This window comes from Globicephala melas, chromosome X (genome assembly GCF_963455315.2).
Source record: "Globicephala melas chromosome X, mGloMel1.2, whole genome shotgun sequence".
In the NCBI taxonomy this organism is placed as follows: domain Eukaryota; kingdom Metazoa; phylum Chordata; class Mammalia; order Artiodactyla; family Delphinidae; genus Globicephala; species Globicephala melas.
Genome location: NC_083335.1, coordinates 5501335 through 5518774, shown reverse-complemented (window position 1 = coordinate 5518774; position 17440 = coordinate 5501335). Strand labels below are relative to the sequence as shown.

Genomic DNA, 17440 nt, shown 5'->3' with positions numbered 1-17440 from the left:
AGGGCTTCTTTGTCTCCCAGCAACACTATAGCCTGCTTCCCCCAGCGAATGATGACAGCTGGCCCCGCACCAGACCTTTCACGATGCCTCGACCCTGACCGTGAAGAAGCAGTTGGAAGAAGGAGAAGAAAAATCCGCTTGATATAGAGCAGGGGTCGGCAAACCTTTTCTGCAAAGGGCCAGATAGTACATACTTGGGGCTTTGCCGGCCCAGAGGCAAAACCGAGGGTGTCATATGTAAAGAGAATATAAGAGAAAACAAGTTTCCACAAACATCTCACTGATGAAATTCAGAATATAACAGCAGTTAAGTACAAGTTTTATAATACAAGTCTGTTCAGGAGAGGAATGGAATTTTGAAAAAATAACATTTTGCGTCACTGGGGTTCAAAGGTAGCATTCTCGCTCATCCAATTGACTGCAAATGTCCATCTTTTCACACCATTCATAGCTCACAGGCCATACAGAAACAGGTGGTGCACCAGCTTTTTTGACCTCCACAGAGAGTCATGGAAACCATGTTATGGAGAGTCTAAAAGGGCGGGGCAGCAGTCTCAGATGTCACCCAGAGAGAATAAAAAGAAAGAAGGCTGGGAAGGCTATGGAAGGAGGAAAGAACGAGGCCATCTGAGGCCTATAGAAGAACTCTTTCAGTAGACAGGTGGCCGTGGGTACCATATTGAAAGGGTTGGAAGAGAAGAGATATCTCCACATGTTTGGGACATTGGCCAATAAAAAGATGTGAGGAGTTTGGTGGTCACTGGAGGGAACATTCCCATCAAGCAAAACTTCTCGCCAAGATTAGGGAGGGCTGTGCCTGCGTGAACGTGGCGTGAGCTTGGGGACAGTGGTAGAAACAAGCCAGTGTGGACTCAAGGGTGAGGGTCAAGATGAACACCCAAGTCAGGTGAATCCTTTAGCAGAGGGAGTGTAGGACTTTGAGGTAACTTGATGGAATGGAAGGAGAGTGGACTTTGGAGGAAAACAGACCTGCTTTCAAATCCTGGCCCTTCAACCGATTTGCTACGTGACCCTCAAAAAGGAGCTGAATTTCTCTGAGCCCTTTTGCCATCTGTGAAACAGTGGTGGCAGAAACTCGCCCACAGAGTTGTCACAAGGCTTAGAGATAATATCGGTGAAGCCCAGAGCACTGGGCTTGGTGCACGGCAACTTTCACAAATAGTGGCTCCTGCCACTGCCACGTTTTGTTGTCATTGTTACCTTTTTGAGTTGGAAAACATCAGTGATCTCGCCCCTAGAGCTCCCACAGCTCTTGGTGTACACTTCACTTTTGGCACTTAGCCGAGATTGTCAGAATTTAACGGAGTTCCCTCCCCATTAGACTATTTGCTCGTTTCGCTAAGGGGCTGCTCATTCTTTTATTCACCAGATACTTATTGCATATGCCTGCTGTGTATGAGACACTCTGCCAGGCACTTTACGAACGTATACCCTCTCCATGTGCTGCTGTACGTTGTTCGTCTTCCCTCCCCAGAGCGCCTCATGTGTAGTGGATACTACATAATAACAGAGGGATGGCTGGAAGGTAATCCATTCATTTATCTAACGGGTATTAAGTACATGGTATGTGCACCAGGCACTGTTCCAGATGCTGGGAATGACGCTGGATGAAATAGACAAGGATCTAGAGACAAGGACCTCCTCAAGGTCACATTCTTTTGGAAGAGAAAGACAGTACAAAAAGAGTGCATATGCTAGATAATAAATGTCATAGAGGAAGGCGAAACAGGGAGCGGGGATAGAAAGGGCTGCTTGGCCTGGGGGAGGAAGATCCTGAATAGGGACATTAGGGAAGGATGATGGGAGGGCGAGCCATGCAGATCCCTGGGGGAAGTGCATTCCACGCGCAGGGCTCGCCACCACCTCCAACGGGGACGTGACTCGTGATTACCAGGAACAGCAGGGGCTGAGTGCGGTTGGGAGGCAAGGGAGCATGTTGGACGCCCAGGGTGCTTATGCTGTGAGCGGTCGGAAGCCCGTGCTGGGGCGTACACACTCATGGCCACGTGCCACGGACGTGTGAAGAACAGCACCAGATCTGAAGCAGATCCACAGAGGGAGAACTGAACGACGAAGCCCAAGCTGTGGGGAGAGCCAAGCTGGAGTTGGAGGCACACCAAGATGAGCGCGGCAACGGCCCTCTTTCAGCCAGAGGCAGCGTCCTAGGCAGGTTTTGATTCGTGGATTTCACGCGTCTGATGCTGTGTGCAGGGTATGCAGCCGTCCTCCGCGCAAGGTCAGCTCACAGAGCCTCGTGTCAGGTCCGTCGTGACCAAAACCGAACACATGCCCTCGCTCTCCTCGCCTCCACCGCTGATTATTTAAAAGAAGGTGCCGAGTGGAAGGGAAAGAAAGCCCCTCAATAGCTCTTCAACGTTGTAAACTGAAAAGGCCTTTTCAGGATGTAGGAGATAAACGGAGGTGATGTGTTTCCCCTTATGACTTCTGGACATGATTGGAAATCACTGAATCCAGCCTTTTCTTGCAGGCCAGGGAAGGTCCAGCGAGGGGAGGGGTCTCAGGAGCACACGGCAATTGTACGTAAGGCAGGGCCAGGCTAGAGTCCCGGTCCCTGGGATTCCAGAACTTTCCCAGCACCCCACGGTCCCCCTCTCAACATCTGTGACACTGACACCTCTGCAGTCTTCTCTAGAGATTACAAATGAGGACGTTTTCCTTTCTGGCCGTAAATTGACATTTACGGGTTAATGACCACCACTGGGTGGGAAAAGACTAGAAAATAGCATTTGCAACCTGCCATGACAAAAAAAATCTAGCATTCACTGCCCTTTTGCTAACACTTCTGTGCCCAGGTCCCTGAGTTTAACCATTCCCCTGACCACACCCCGCCTTGAAAGTAAATCTTTCCATCAAGAAGTATCAAACATCTCAGAAATTATAAACAGAGCAGGAAAACCTTCACACCCTCTTCCATCACACAAGCGCAGAGCACTTGCACAGAGGATCCACTTTCCCCCTCATGCCAGAACATACCAGAAGACATACTCTGTTTGCGGAAATGGACCAATGCCCTCCCGTGGCTGTAGGCACCGCCTGCGTGAGTCTCAGGCGAGTGCATCAGTTGAGTTGCTCCCAGACCGAGTCAGCCCTGCTTTGGCATTTTGGTACGTGGTGACTGCCGTTCCCCCAAATCCTCTGTGTATGCAGCCTGTCAGGGTGCGCATCTGTTCTAGGAGCAGAGATCGGCTCTGAGAAATACAGCCACCCTGCAAAGGTAGTTGCCAACAGGTGGCTGGCACAGGGGAGGGAGTGTGAGAAGGGCGCCTCACGATGGGCAGTCATTCGAAGGCTGGCTGAACGAGGACAGGGGGGCTGGTGGGTGTGTATAGGTCTTGCTCGTGGGCACAGGCAGCCACCCAGCCTTCGGGACTGTCCCTGACCCTCCATGCGACGTGCAGCCAGCCGGCGACTTCTTGTTGCTGGCATTAAAGGATTAAACAAAAATCTACCTCCGAACATTGGTACTGCCCAAAGTACGAACTCCCCAAACTTCTCTTTATAACCCAGTGTGCAGGTGAACTGCCAGCGATTAACAGCCATCCTGTAGCCACGTCTTAAAGAATCCTAAAGAGATATTCATAATCTTACTTGTTCCAGCTTCCTTAGTATTGCTCCTTGGGGGGCTTTTCAGGATTGCACTTTGCTTATGGTGGCAACTGTATTTGGAGCAAACTGTCACCATGGTTTCCACAAAACACTTTGATAAGAGACCAGTATTGCACATCAAGTCTTTTCTAAGTGCCAGTATCCATTCTGGCAGCAGGTAGAGAAATCATCGTAGCTCTGAGCTGATGCTTTCTCTGGAACATCAGAAGACTTGTTAGATGTATTCAAAGTAAGAGCTACATTTGTGGGTAGAATTAATGCCAGAGGAAGATTCACCCAGCTCTCTGTGTGGTATTTTAAAACAAAGTAGCGATGTGCATGGAGTCATCAGTGGTTCCCAAAGGCAGTCAGACTTCAGGGTTTAAAGTTAGAAAAGGATAAGGATGGCTCGTTCTACAGCCTGGCCCTGTGGCCCCGTGTGGGTTGGTCTAATGAGGCAGGAACAGGGCGATAATAAGTTCTCTCTACGCTGGGGCCTCTGGAGAAAGCTACGGTGCTGGCAAAAGCTATAGGATGTCCTCTGAGAGGAGTCGGTGGGTTGCAAGAGCAAGCTTCATATATGTTCACCATGCTAAAACTCACTGTGGCAAATCAGGTCCTCATGAGGACCCAGTGTGATGGGGGAGGCCTAGGACGCCGCTGTCACTCTTCCCAAGCAACCTAACAAAGCCTGTCTCTTCCCATCCCCCAGAAACACTCCATCCCCAGTGTCTCTCAACAACGTGTCTCCCATCAACGCAATGGGGAACTGTAACAACGGCCCGGTCACCATCCCCCAGCGCATTCACCACATGGCCGCCAGCCATGTCAACATCACTAGCAACGTGTTACGGGGCTACGAACACTGGGACATGGCCGACAAACTGACAAGAGAGAATAAAGGTATGCTGCTCTGCTCGACCCATTGCTCACGGGCCATGGGGGAGTCAACTTGCTTTCAATGGCTTGAGTTTTCCGTGGTGGCCTTCTCTTTCTGTCTGATTTCCAGGGCTACGTGAGGGAAGAGGGGGTTAGCTCAGGGCTGACGTGGTGACCAGTTTTTGCTGAGAGAGTGAAAAAGGCCTAGGATTGAGTTCTCCTTTAAAGTTTAAAGTAACTTGACCTATGATGTGTTGGCAAATGTCTGTTTCGCATTTTCACTCAATGGTAAGGATCAATGCAGAGAAACAGAGCAAAGGAGAAAATAATGATTTGCAAATTAATTGGGATTAAGGCACTTGGCTTTTTTATTTTTTTGGAGAGGTGGGGTTGAACCAAGGCCTTTTACCTTCGTTTTAATTGTCAGCTCCAGTGAGTACATGACGATGCGGCTTTGCCGTCAGAAGCCAAGGCCAAGGCTCAGCTAGTGTTTTTCACCCACTGACACCTGGGATGAAAGATCAGAGCCCTGTTCATGGGAACACATGAGGTTGGCTACAAAACAAATGTGAGGAGAGCCCTGCTTCACCAGAGGGTGAGTCAGTGGTCCTCAGCCACTCATGCTGCCATCTGTGACCCTAGCTGTCACACAGGTTCGCCCCAAAGCCGCCTGTCCTAATGAAGACGGGAAGTTCAAAGAAACCATACTTTTGCCCTGGCCGTTCAGTTGACTTCGGTGATTCTGGCCCAGCAGTCAGCGACAGACCCACTCTAGTCGAAGTGAGGACAGATGTGGGTCTTTCTGAATCAGACTGCAAAGAGGTGACCTGTGGTTTAGAGCAGTAGAGACATCTGGCTAGGTACAGGCAAGAATTAGCATCTCGCAGGCTGGTGGCCCCTGCTGGGACAGGGTATGGTATAAGTTGCATGGAGTGGGCTTGGGTCCCAGACAGTGACAGGACTTTCTTGGAATCAGGCTGGGGCTGCAGGCTACCTAGATGCAGAGGGGCGTTCCCGTGGGTTACCGGCCCCTCCTCCTGGCTGCATCTCTATTGCGGCATCACTAAGCGGGCGGGGAAACTGTCCCACGGAACTAGGAAGGGTGAGATTTTGAAGCCTAATCACTTAAGCTTGAATCCTGTCGGGCACTGGCTGGGTGACCCCAGGCAAGTTACTGAAATCTCTGAGCTACTCCCTAGCTTCCATCTCTAGAATGGATATAATAGGATGATGATGAAACTACCCAGAAGGATGGTAGACATGGGTGGAATAAAATAAGATGTGTAAATCACCTAGCATAAAATATCAAGTGCGAGGTAGAAATCCTACAAAGATTTCTTTCTCTTTCCTTACTCCATGTGATGACACATCTATATAATTGAAAGAGTCTGTGCCTATCAAAGCATATTGCATAATTTGGGACTCCGACCCCTTGACCCAGCTCTACACTTGCACTGACTCCTAGGGCTATTTGCATGTGTTGGTTCTGTGTGTTCATGTGGTCATTTCTATACGCCACGTGCTGTACTATTTGTTTTATCATTTGTTGTGTCATTTAGCCCCATTTCCTAGCTGTAGAAACCGAGGCTCAGTGAGATGCAGAAATTCACCCACGATATCACAGCTCATCATATTGGAAGCAGAAATTGAGTCGAGACATGTCTGGTTTCAGAGTGTGAACTTTTATCCTATAGGATGCACTGCCCATCTAGAGGGCGAGATTAACAACGGGTCCTTGGAGACCTTCGGTGAGCTCCTGTCCTCAGTTACCTGAGTAATGGGCAGTTCTTAACTCGTCCACTTCCCTAGGCTTCTGGAAATCCAAAGACAACTAACCCAGACAACCAGGCCAATCCAAGGGTTCTAGAATTGCTCAGGAAGGCATAAAGCATCTTAAGTCTTGCCTAGCTTGTCGGCCTCTGCTCTTCTCTGTCTTATTTTGTATTGGTAACTGGAGAGCTGTTCAATATTTATGGATTTCCTTCACAATTGCATCTATTTTCAAAATCTGTTAAAGTAATTCCTTCTAAATTAACCACAGAACTTTCCAGGAGCAATGTAGCGGCTGGGCTGATGTTGGACTCAGATGGTGCTCATCTTGGCCTTAGCACAGTGTGTCAAGGAGTTGTTCAATTCCCTGACTAATATTGAATCAAAATGACTGTGTCAGTCTACCAGCAGAAAGATGCTGCACCCCGCTGGTGTGGTCCTAGGGCTGTACCAGGGGCCGGGGAGAGGACCTAGTTTGGAATCTTCTGTTTACGGCCCTGAGTTTCACACACTTTGTCATTTCTGAACTGCTTGAAGTGGGGGTTTCGTCTCACATCTGTCTTGTCTACATAGACATGGGGAAACTGAGGCACTTCCCTTTTGATTGGTACTCTGCCTCCCACTGGAGACCACCACGTACCTGCACCTTTTTCCAATCTTGCAATGGAGGTGGCGGAGGTTGGCTGTCCCAGTGGAAGGTCTCCACCCCTGCCCCATGTCTGCCCACCTGTACAGCTGCAGATGGCTCATTGCAGAACATTCTGGTGCTCAAATGGGCCAATAGGGCTGATTCTGCCCTCTGGCCTTTATTCTAGAAGCCCGGTTCCTTACCTTCCCAGCTGCTGACTCGAAACACTTATTAAAATGGTGACCTCGGTACCCAATGAAGAGTGCCACCGCAGAGGCTTCCCTGGTGGCGCAGTGGTTGAGAGTCCGCCTGCCGATGCAGGGGACACGGGTTCGTGCCCCGGTCCGGGAGGATCCCACATGCCGCGCGGCGGCTGGGCCCGTGAGCCATGGCCGCTGAGCCTGCGCGTCCGGAGCCCGTGCTCCGCAGCGGGAGAGGCCACAACAGTGAGAGGCCTGTGTACCGCAAAAAAAAAAAAAAAAAAAAATAGAATGCCACCACAGACTTTGTACACAATATCCAGGGGACATCCCACTCACGTTCACTCGACAACAACTGGGTCCTTTAACATCTCCCTTAATATTGTATTACGGAAGAGAGTATTTTCAATGCCCAAAGTAATTTACTCCCTTATCAGCAGAAATTACTTTTATTGCATAGTACAGGTTAAAAAGTATCACATAATCAAATGAAGCTGATACGCAGAGAAGGAGCCCATATGTTCTACATAACGTGAAGAATCAATGCATTGTTTAGTGAAATACCATCTGCTGGGCAATCAAGCACACATAACCCATGCATGGAAATTGCTTTCCGAGAAGGCAGGAGAGCATCCCAACCACTTGAAGGTAGTCTCCAGCCTCCTCCCCCTCACTGAGCCAGCACGAGTGATTTCCTCGTGGCTGAGGGAACAGGACGCCCAAGAGTTTCCTTCTCACCGAGATCATCGCGGTGCCAGACAGACGTGCAAAGGGGAAGCCTAGCTGCTTTCTAGGCATCATAGAGTTTTTCCCACAGACCTCCCACCCCACCCCAAAGCAGACAGTCTAAGACTCTGGTCCCACTGCTTAGTAGTAAGGCCTCAGTGCCATTCCTTCCCCGAGTCAGCTGGAGGGGAATCGGCCAGGCAGTCTTACCATCCGTGTGCCGGGGGGCAGGGGGAAGTGCTATGCGACAGATCCTTACAGGTCATTTTCCTTCCCTAAAGGAGTAAGACTTACCAAATCAGATGCCTCCTAGACATTTATCTGGCCTTAGAGGCCGATGGCGCTAATGGCTGTCTAGGCTCACCAGCTGTATCTACGTCAAGGCAAGAAACATCGATACTCAGTTCATTTAGACAAAAGGAAAAGAGAATATTTTCAATTCCATAACGCATAGAATGAAAAACAGCTTGGTATCATATAGACCATGGCTCCCTACCATTTTGTGTATAAGGACCCCTTTCTAACTATAAATTTATAATATATAAAAATATAAATTCCAGGGCTTCCCTGGTGGCACAGTGGTTGAGAGTCCGCCTGCCGATGCAGGGGACACGGGTTCGTGCCCCGGTCCGGGAAGATCCCACATGCCGCGGAGCGGCTGGGCCCGTGAGCCGTGGCCGCTGAGCCTGCGCGTCCGGAGCCTGTGCTCCGCCACGGGAGAGGCCACAACAGTGAGAGGCCCGCGTACCGCAAAACAAAAACAAAAATATAAATTCCATATTTTATATAAAATATATTTAGATACATTTTATTTTAGATACGCAATGTTATGTGTATATTTTCAATACATAAATATATGTTTCTATAAACATATATAAATATTTAGACAAATATATTTTATAGGTACCATATGCATACTGTGATATGTGTGTGTCGTCTGAGAAAATATATGGTGATTTGAAAAAACTTACTATGAATGAACAGATTTGAATGAATTTGTGTTTTCTTAACCACAGTGACACAAACTTGATTTATGCTGTAGAGCTTGGGGCGCTAACAAAACATTAAAATAGTAGAGCTTGACATCCATATGGAGTTTGGGTCACCTAGCAGGTACTCTGGACCCTTGTGTCGAAAGAATGAATGAACGCACAACGGATAACTTGTCCAACGCCCGCGTGGTTGTGGTCCTGCTGTCGTTCAAAGGCCTGACCGAGGTCTGCTCTGATTTTCAGAATTCTTTGGCGATCTGGACACGTTGATGGGGCCCCTGACCCAGCACAGCAGCATGACCAATCTCGTCCGCTACGTTCGCCAGGGACTGTGCTGGCTGCGCATCGACGCCCACTTGTTGTAGTGGGGTGCGCCCCCGTCTCCAGCACTGGTGGAACTCCACTCATTTGGGAAAATTCTCTTTGATTATGTTTGTTTTTATGCTTCTTTTGATATCTGTGAAAAACAGAAGTCATTGTAAGTGGACACTACACCGTGAGCAGTGTATCTTTTATCACTTAGTCATTTTTCAGTATTTTATATGCATTTCACAGATCCCACCATCCTTTTGTGCTTGATGGAATGACACAGTCCCTACAGTATTGTTTTAAGTCCACACTACCCACAACAAAGAATGGAAAGCAATTGTGAGAACAGGTTCCTGAGAAGTGAAACGGAATGTCATATATAGACATATATATGTGTGTGTGTGTGTGTGTGTGTCTATATATGAACGCAGGCACAGAGGACCTGCAAAGATGCAAATTTTCAGCAATAGCCATTCCCCAAACTGCACTCTTCTGTCCGGACAAGAACATACTTCAGAATCCTTTGTTAAACTTTTGGGGTTCCCACAGACTCAGTTTTCAGATGAGAATTTTCATTGTCGAAACCCACTGGTTAGATGTTGTAGCAACATCAGAAAGTCAAACTTAAGAAAATTAATGAGCACGGCAATGCCACTCTGAAATGCAGCCAGAGGACTTTTTAGTTAGTATCCCTTTCCTGATTCCCTATTTGAAAAACTTCAAGGATGAGAAGGAGTGGCAAGATTGATGTCGACAACGTTAAGGCATCAGCTGGCATAAATATTTTTGAACTCCGTGATTTGAAGCGTAAATCCTCACCCAGCATTCTCTTTGTGTAAAGCTCTCCCTTGGAGGGCCGTTCAGTCAGTGCACGCCCTCGTAGCCAAAACGCTACACTCCAGTTTTAGAGATGAGAGACGGGAGGGGTCTGGAAACCGTCCAGGGAATGCACACCTCTGCCTCTTTTGCAGTTGGTTGGCGGGGTCTACAACTGGCAGGACTTTTTTTTTTTTATTGTGCTTTGCTCAGATCTCTGGAAACGAAAGTCAAGTTGTCACTACCTAGAAGTAATCATATACAGTTTGCTTCCTAGTGGCTTTAAAATCTGGACTTCCCCAAGTATTATCCCCATTTTCTATTTTACCGGGTTTCTTTTCCACTTCTCTCTGTTTTCTTCTACCTTTCTTTTCCTTTTTCTTTTCTTTCTTTTTTTTGGGGGGGTGCTCATTAGCTTTTGACGGAAATACAATCACTGGTTTTATTCAAGTCTATATTAGCTTGAATCATTTCCATGAAAATCCCGAAGAAAACTTCAAACTCTCTAAGTAGTAGCTAATCTTTTAACAAAAAAAATGAGTCTCGGGGTCATGCTTCACCCTAGGGTGGTTTTGACAGAGCCCTGAACATTGGGAACAGTTCCCTTGATTTGCAGATATTTCTGCATCAGTTGCGACTATCCCCACCCCTTTATGATCCTCTGCGTTCATTTTATGTCCCTAAACATCACAGTGTAAATATCATCTTTGGTGTTCCAGCTCACTAGAAGAATTCCCCACACGTAGTAAAAACTATCCCTACGTTAGTTCCTTGTAATTACCTGCCGGTATCTAATTCCACATAGCCCTTCATCTGCTGAGTTATTGGATTCTCTTCACTGAGTTATGACCAGATAAATAATAGATATACACACACATGAAAGATGCAAACTTGTATGATTTTGAAAGCAAGTCACGCAAGTCTGTGATAAGAACGGCAAGGGATCACTCCGCACTCTCATTGTCAAGGTTAGCTGTATCCCCAGTTGCAAAAGAGCCAGACTTGAGCTCCGCTCTGGTCATCTCTGAGTTGAAGGCCCTTTGTTGTATCATAAGGGCTGTGGAAGTTGTCCTCCAATGGCTGAGGCCACGTTGTGAAAAGCTGACAGCTGGGAGCGTCCCAGCAGCTGAACCAGCACTTTTCATGCTCCCGGTACGGTTGAGCTGGACGTTGGCAGTCTCAGCGTCAAACCTCACACACGCAGACACACACACAGACCAATGAAACCCGAGAGAATCTTTTCTGAGCCTCTTAAGTGAGGAAAATGATCCTATGAACGACTCCGGACACCCAAGGTGGGTGTCACCTATCCAAATGAAGCTGATGGCTCTGCAGTGACTCAAGGTCTCTGTGTGTTTTCCACGGCTTATCAGGTAGAGTGCCTGACTATGACTATATGATGAAGCCCACTGGCTTGCCTTGCAAGTTCAACCTAGACCACAATCCTAGACCATCATGGATTTAGGAGTAGATTCTTCTTGAAATTCAACCTCTGGAAAGTAGACATTAGAATGCTAGGGGCAGTTTCCCGGGGAAACTAGCACATTGCCTCATGAATGAAAGACTCGTAGCTCTAGTTTCAGTGCGTCATCATATCTACATGGCACACAGCACGGAAGCAGCAGAGCATCCTGCCTGCTGCCTGGTGTGTCACCCCTGGTGGCTAAATGTAAAGTGTGTGCCAACTCAGTGGCACAATGACCAAATCTGACAGGCGAGCTCAGGATCACCACCTGATGGTTTAGCAGAGACCCATTTGTAAAGCAGCTTAGAAACCAATTAAACGTGGAGGATGAATTACCTTCCTCTCCCTGGAGGTGGACGTCTTTCGGTTTCCTGATTAAGGACTGTTGCTGTTTTCTAGGCACTCTGTTCATCACATTGTAAACGGTGATGTGTGTCGTAGGTGTGCAGCTATTTGAGGGATTGAGGGATTTTGTCAAGTAAGTCTCTTCGGTGTACCAGTTTGTGGGAGGGACACAAGACACGTGGATGGCGGTGAGAGATCCTGCCTCGAGACTTGGATGGAGGCTTGGTGAGACGCATCTCGCGATAAGCACATGGAGTTAGGGTAACGGGCAGAGAAACGGGCAGGTCCACCCGAGCGAGCAAGTACACAGAAGGATCTCAGCCCTGCAAGCGGGACCCCCGTAGGGCCACCACTATGTCTTCACTTGTCACCCAAGCTCCAACCACAGAGAGTTTGACAAGTTTGTGTTATGATGTTGGCTTGGCTTCGTATTTTAATTAACCTTGGATTTTTTAGTGGTTTTGTCATATTACTGTCTGAGTTTGGTAGGTAGGATTAATTTGAAAAGAGTATACTAGTGTGGTCCTCGGGGTAGGATTTAGCCGTGAGCATGTTGTTAGCCAGCCTGTAGACTGTTAATGACTTAATAATGTCATTGGGAAAATACTAGTAGTTTTCTATTTGGATGACAGAATTGGAAAAGCAGATTAGCTGCTGATAACTTTTCAAAGACTTGAGATTGGGATGCCTTTTTTCCACGTAATGACATCAAACGATTCAAATCTCCAATCAATAACCAAGTTGCTTGATTCAAAACCATTGGCTAAAATGTGTTTTGTTGAGTTTCCAAATGGTGGGTTTTCCTTTGGACATCACCTTGCTAGATTGCATTGGATTGGGTCTTCAGTGGGAAGACACTTGTCCTCTCGGTATCTTTCCCAGAGCTATCTAATTTGGATTGTGTTTTATTCAAATTCACATCCCGGAGGTTGAAGTTGGAAAATGAAGTTGGAAAGCATTTCTGAAGGCAGAATTGATTTAGCTGTGAGGGAGGAGCCCTCACGTACTTCTCAACAGACATGATAAAATTTCACCTGCGTGAGTGGCAGGTGGGAGACAGCAAACTGGATCACTGGGTAGGACTACTCAGTAAGGCAATGAACTGCTTGCTTAGAGAGGCATCACTCTCCCCATGGAGAAAATGTGTGGCGAGACACTAGAGCTACACAACGTTGAATGGATGGGTCGATTCCGTGCCCCCAAATTCAGTTCTGTGGGGAACAAATATGGCGCCCGTTGTCGCTCGCTCTATTATGCGACTGGCGGACTAAATTCTTCTTGGTTGTCGTTGTCGTTGTCGTTGTTGTTGTTCTCATTCCCACTTGCACAGCCTTATTCTCATGATGGAACTCTGATTCATTTGCTCTTCAGTGTTTGCAAACTCCAGCGACAGAACTGGCATCTGTGTATTGACGGTCAGCAGTGAGCGACCCTGGCAGGAGGCTAATCGGATAGGCTGGTCTCAGACATTAATCCTACCATCTGATATTTTCGGGGAAAGAAAAAGTATGAGTTCCCTTTCCGTTCCCCTCCTCACAAGTCTAGAAACCCCCTTTCCCAAGAGCATCACGTTTCCCTCTGTAATCCATCAACTCAAAGCAAATTGCATTGTGGGGAGGGCCGAGGCGGGTGGGGCCGGGGGTAGCGGGTAGGGAAGCCCTTCCAGTCCAGGCTGCAGTTCTCGCCCCTTTCTGCTTCTGACCTGAGATGGTAATAACTCCTTCATCAGGCTCACAATGGGTTTAGGGGACACGGAACTGCTGTTCCGATCCATGATCAATCATCGTTCTTCTAAGAGATTGGAGCTTTGCTGTTTCATTAACTGTGCAGTGTAGACTAATGGTGTTTAATAAAAATCATTCAAAATTTCAAACTCTTTTGCCAGTGACCTCAATTTTGTTGGCTCTTTGATTCATACCAGACTCTGCGGAGGGAAGGGGGAGACCCAGGAAGCCTGCTACCAGGCCCCTGGCAGGATGCTGTGGGGAGCACCCCCAGGGCCCACCAGCGCTTGCTGGTGAGCTGCCGCATGCAGACCAGCTGGGAACCCTCCTGAAGAAAGAATGCCCCCGTGGACGCTTGCAGCTGTGGCTAGCCTGTTCCTACCGAGGGAATCATTATTCTCCAGCCTCTGCAGCACGAAGCCAGCTGCCAGATCAGGACCTTAATCGGAATTGCAGGCACTTGACCTGTTTGGTTCTGGTCCGCATCGCTCTCGTAGCTACCAAGTAGGGGAAACATCTCAGAGCCTAGAGCCCAGCAGGGCGCGGAAGGCTAGCCAAATGCACCCCAGAAGCACATGCCCTTCTGAGGTTCTGCGGTACTTGGTGACATCAGTGGAAGAGGAGCCCCTGGGCAGGAAGCAGCCTTGGGGAAACCCCCAAAGAGACTGGGTTGGTACCATGTCGCCCAGATACAGAACTAGCTTCTCCTTTGATCTGCCCGGCATGCTACCGCTGGTCTACTGCTCAAACGTTTAACAAGCTCTCTGAGAACAGAAAGCACTTGATTTGTAGCATTTGCCAATCTCCATGGTGTAACTGCTCCCACCATGGCTAATTTCCAGCTACTAGGATGTCACTGAACACAGAGCTGGGAAGAGATGTACGCAAAGTTGGGAGTACACAGTACTGATCGCAGCCAGTCAAAGGGGGCTCGGATTTCACAGTTATGTTCTGTGGACACACACACACACACACACACACACACACACACACACTTTAATGACAAACTATTACATCATTTTCAAGTATGAGTCAATCCTCTGGGAAATGTAGATAGGTTTTTTTTTGCTTGTTTGTTTTTTACATCTTTATTGGAGTATAATTGCTTTACAATGGTGTGTTAGTTTCTGCTTTATAACAAAGTGAATCAGTTATACATACACATATGTTCCCATATCTCCTCCCTCGTGCATCTCCCTCCCACCCTCCCTATCCCACCCCTCTAGGTGGTCACAAAGCACCGAGCTGATCTCCCTGTGCTATGCGGCTGCTTCCCACTAGCTATCTACCTTACGTTTGGTAGTGTATATATGTCCATGCCTCTCTCTCACTTTGTCCCAGCTTACCCTTCCCCCTCCCCATATCCTCAAGTCCATTCTCTAGTAGGTCTGTGTCTTTATTCCTGTCTTACCCCAAGGTTCTTCATGACATTTTTTTTTCTTAGATTCCATATATATGTGTTAGCATACGGTATTTGTCTTTCTCTTTCTGACTTACTTCACTCTGTATGACAGACTCTGGGTCCATCCACCTCACTACACATAACTCAATTTCGTTTCTTTTTATGGCTGAGTAATATTCCATTGTATCTATGTGCCACATCTTCTTTATCCATTCATCCGATGATGGGCACTTAGGTTGTTTCCATCTCCGGGCTATTGTAAATAGAGCTGCAATGAACATTTTGGTACATGACTCTTTTTGAATTTTGGTTTTCTCAGGGTATATGCCCAGTAGTGGGATTGCTGGGTCATATGGTAGTTCTATTTATAGATTTTTAAGGAACCTCCATACCGTTCTCCACAGTGGCTGTATCAATTGATGAGGCCCTGGAGGTGTGGGTTTTAAGCTGGAAGGGATGAGGCCCTCTTGAGCCCAAAGCGTAGATGCATCAGCGGGGGTGAGTGGGTCATCTCCATATCTCCAAGGTAAAACGGAAGTGAGATAAGTGTTTAAAAAACCCTCGTGGTTGGTTAAAAGTAAGGATAGGTGAGTATTGCTTTTTCTTATTAAAACATCCTAGTACTTCAAACTTGTAAATGTAACTTGGATAACTGATTTACTATTTTCCTACTAATGACAGCCTTCGCCTAGTTAGGAAACATTAGGGCCTCTGTGGAGAACAGCACAGTCCAAAATGCAGTGTGTTGTTTTCTCATAATATGGAAACAGTAATTCTCCCATCTCCCCGTTGTTGTTCAGAAGGTTTTCACTTTCGCTATTAGGGATGGAAGTTATTTAACATGTGTTTTTAGTTGAAAGTACCTACTTACTGTCCTTGTTCTGAATTCAAACCAGAATGTCTCCTGGATCAATTCCATGATTAATATTCAGACATTATCATGCAAAGCAAAACAATTCCCTTTTCCACCCAATATAAAGAAAACCAAGGTCACTAACAAGTAGGCATAAAGTGCAGTATATTTTTCTAAGAGAATGAGGTTTTCGTTAAACACACATACACACACACACACACACACACACACACACACACACACACACACACTGGTTTTTTTTATTAGACCTCATCATAAATCATCCTGAGAGTAGAACAGAAAGTCTCAAAGGCCCCGTTCTCCTGGTCCCGTACATCTACAGTTAACACGAGCTTTGTATCTGGAAAGGTTGAAGAACTTTTCCTAAAATCCTATTTTTCTTTAAACATTTCCACATTCTGTCCGAGCCTGTGTCCACAGTCAAGTGTTAGCCCTGAAGGACACCCGCGTCCTTTACTCTTTCCTTCCAGCCTCTCTCTCTTTTGCCTCCGAGGTTCTTTCTATGACCAGCACAGTAACATGGTTGGTGCGAGGGGCGGCCGGCGGGGAGGGTCTTCCAGCCCCTCGTGGTTTTCCTGCAACATTCATCCTGACCGGGTATGGTCCCATCTGGGTCTGGTTTAATTGCCATTACAGTCACATGGGGACTTGGTGTCCCCCAAGGCAATGGACAGGTTTGCATGGATACAGAGAGCTAGAAATGTGTTCATCATCAGCCGGTGATTTTCTGTTTCAAAACCATCCTCATGAATCAATCATATTCACCCACAGATATTACAAATGAGATTGATTCTGTCTCGAGACAATTTTTCAAGTAGATTTCTTCCCGGATGACTCTACTCCCTGGGTATCTTAGAAAGCGAAACGTTTGAGATGAAATCCCTCACGTTTATTCAATTCCACAAATGGCTGTTCTTATTCCTATTTTCCTCGGAATAGCGCTTTTGAAGATGGTTTGGTGTAGTGTTGTCTTCGGATAAAATGAATCCTTTAAACGTGAGACCGGTAGAGCTACCGGGCTCGGAATGCCCCTGGGGATCAAAAGATCCCTAAGATTCTTCGCCTTGGCTCGCTTGGTGAGTTGACTGCCATATCCTTAGGCTCCTCCAAGAAGAGACTGGTTTCTGTTCTGTTCTGTGATGGTGATCGTGGTGGCTGGGTCTGTTCCTTGTATCTCTCTCTATCTTTCTATCTGGCTCTGGCTTTCGCTTTCCTGCTCGGGCTTTTTCTGTCTCTAAACAAATGAATAGTTGGATTCAATGTGAGCTTCTGAATCGTAACTTGTTCACGCTTTTCAGACATAACAGATTAATAAAAATAGGTGTGTTCTGATTTCCAACATGCCACCTGGACAGGCATGCCGTATTATGAAACCATGATATTATAACAACTGCATTATCACGTGGCAGTATAAATACTCGTCTGTTGAGTTCATTTGTCCAATTGTAGAACTTTGTGGAGCAGTGTTTTGACCTTCATGACGTCATTTTGGAGTAAGTGCAGTGGTTGCAGGCAGATGAGACAGTTTACATCAGGATTTTTCAACGAACTTTAGTTGGAGGCCTGGCAATGGCACACATCTTCAGATGTTGCTGTACCATGATAAATGTGAAGCAAAAAGTTCTGTTCCAGAAATTTCCCATAACACTTCAGTCAAGGTGGTTTTATTTAGGTTCATCTTTT

General features: G+C 47.0%; 1 protein-coding gene across 4 annotated transcripts in view; it reads left to right on the top strand.

Moving 5' to 3' along the window:
* The window catches only part of AFF2 (ALF transcription elongation factor 2), a 499644-nt gene extending 486014 nt beyond the window's left edge, over positions 1-13630 (top strand). For all 4 annotated transcript variants that reach the window (XM_060292350.1, XM_060292348.1, XM_060292349.1 and 1 more), the window contains 2 exons: positions 4340-4530; positions 9066-13630. In XM_060292350.1, the coding sequence (XP_060148333.1) occupies positions 4340-4530; positions 9066-9187 (313 nt within the window). In that variant the 3' untranslated portion in view covers positions 9188-13630. The remainder of the gene's footprint in view (positions 1-4339; positions 4531-9065) is intronic.
* The last annotated feature ends 3810 nt before the right edge of the window (positions 13631-17440 follow it).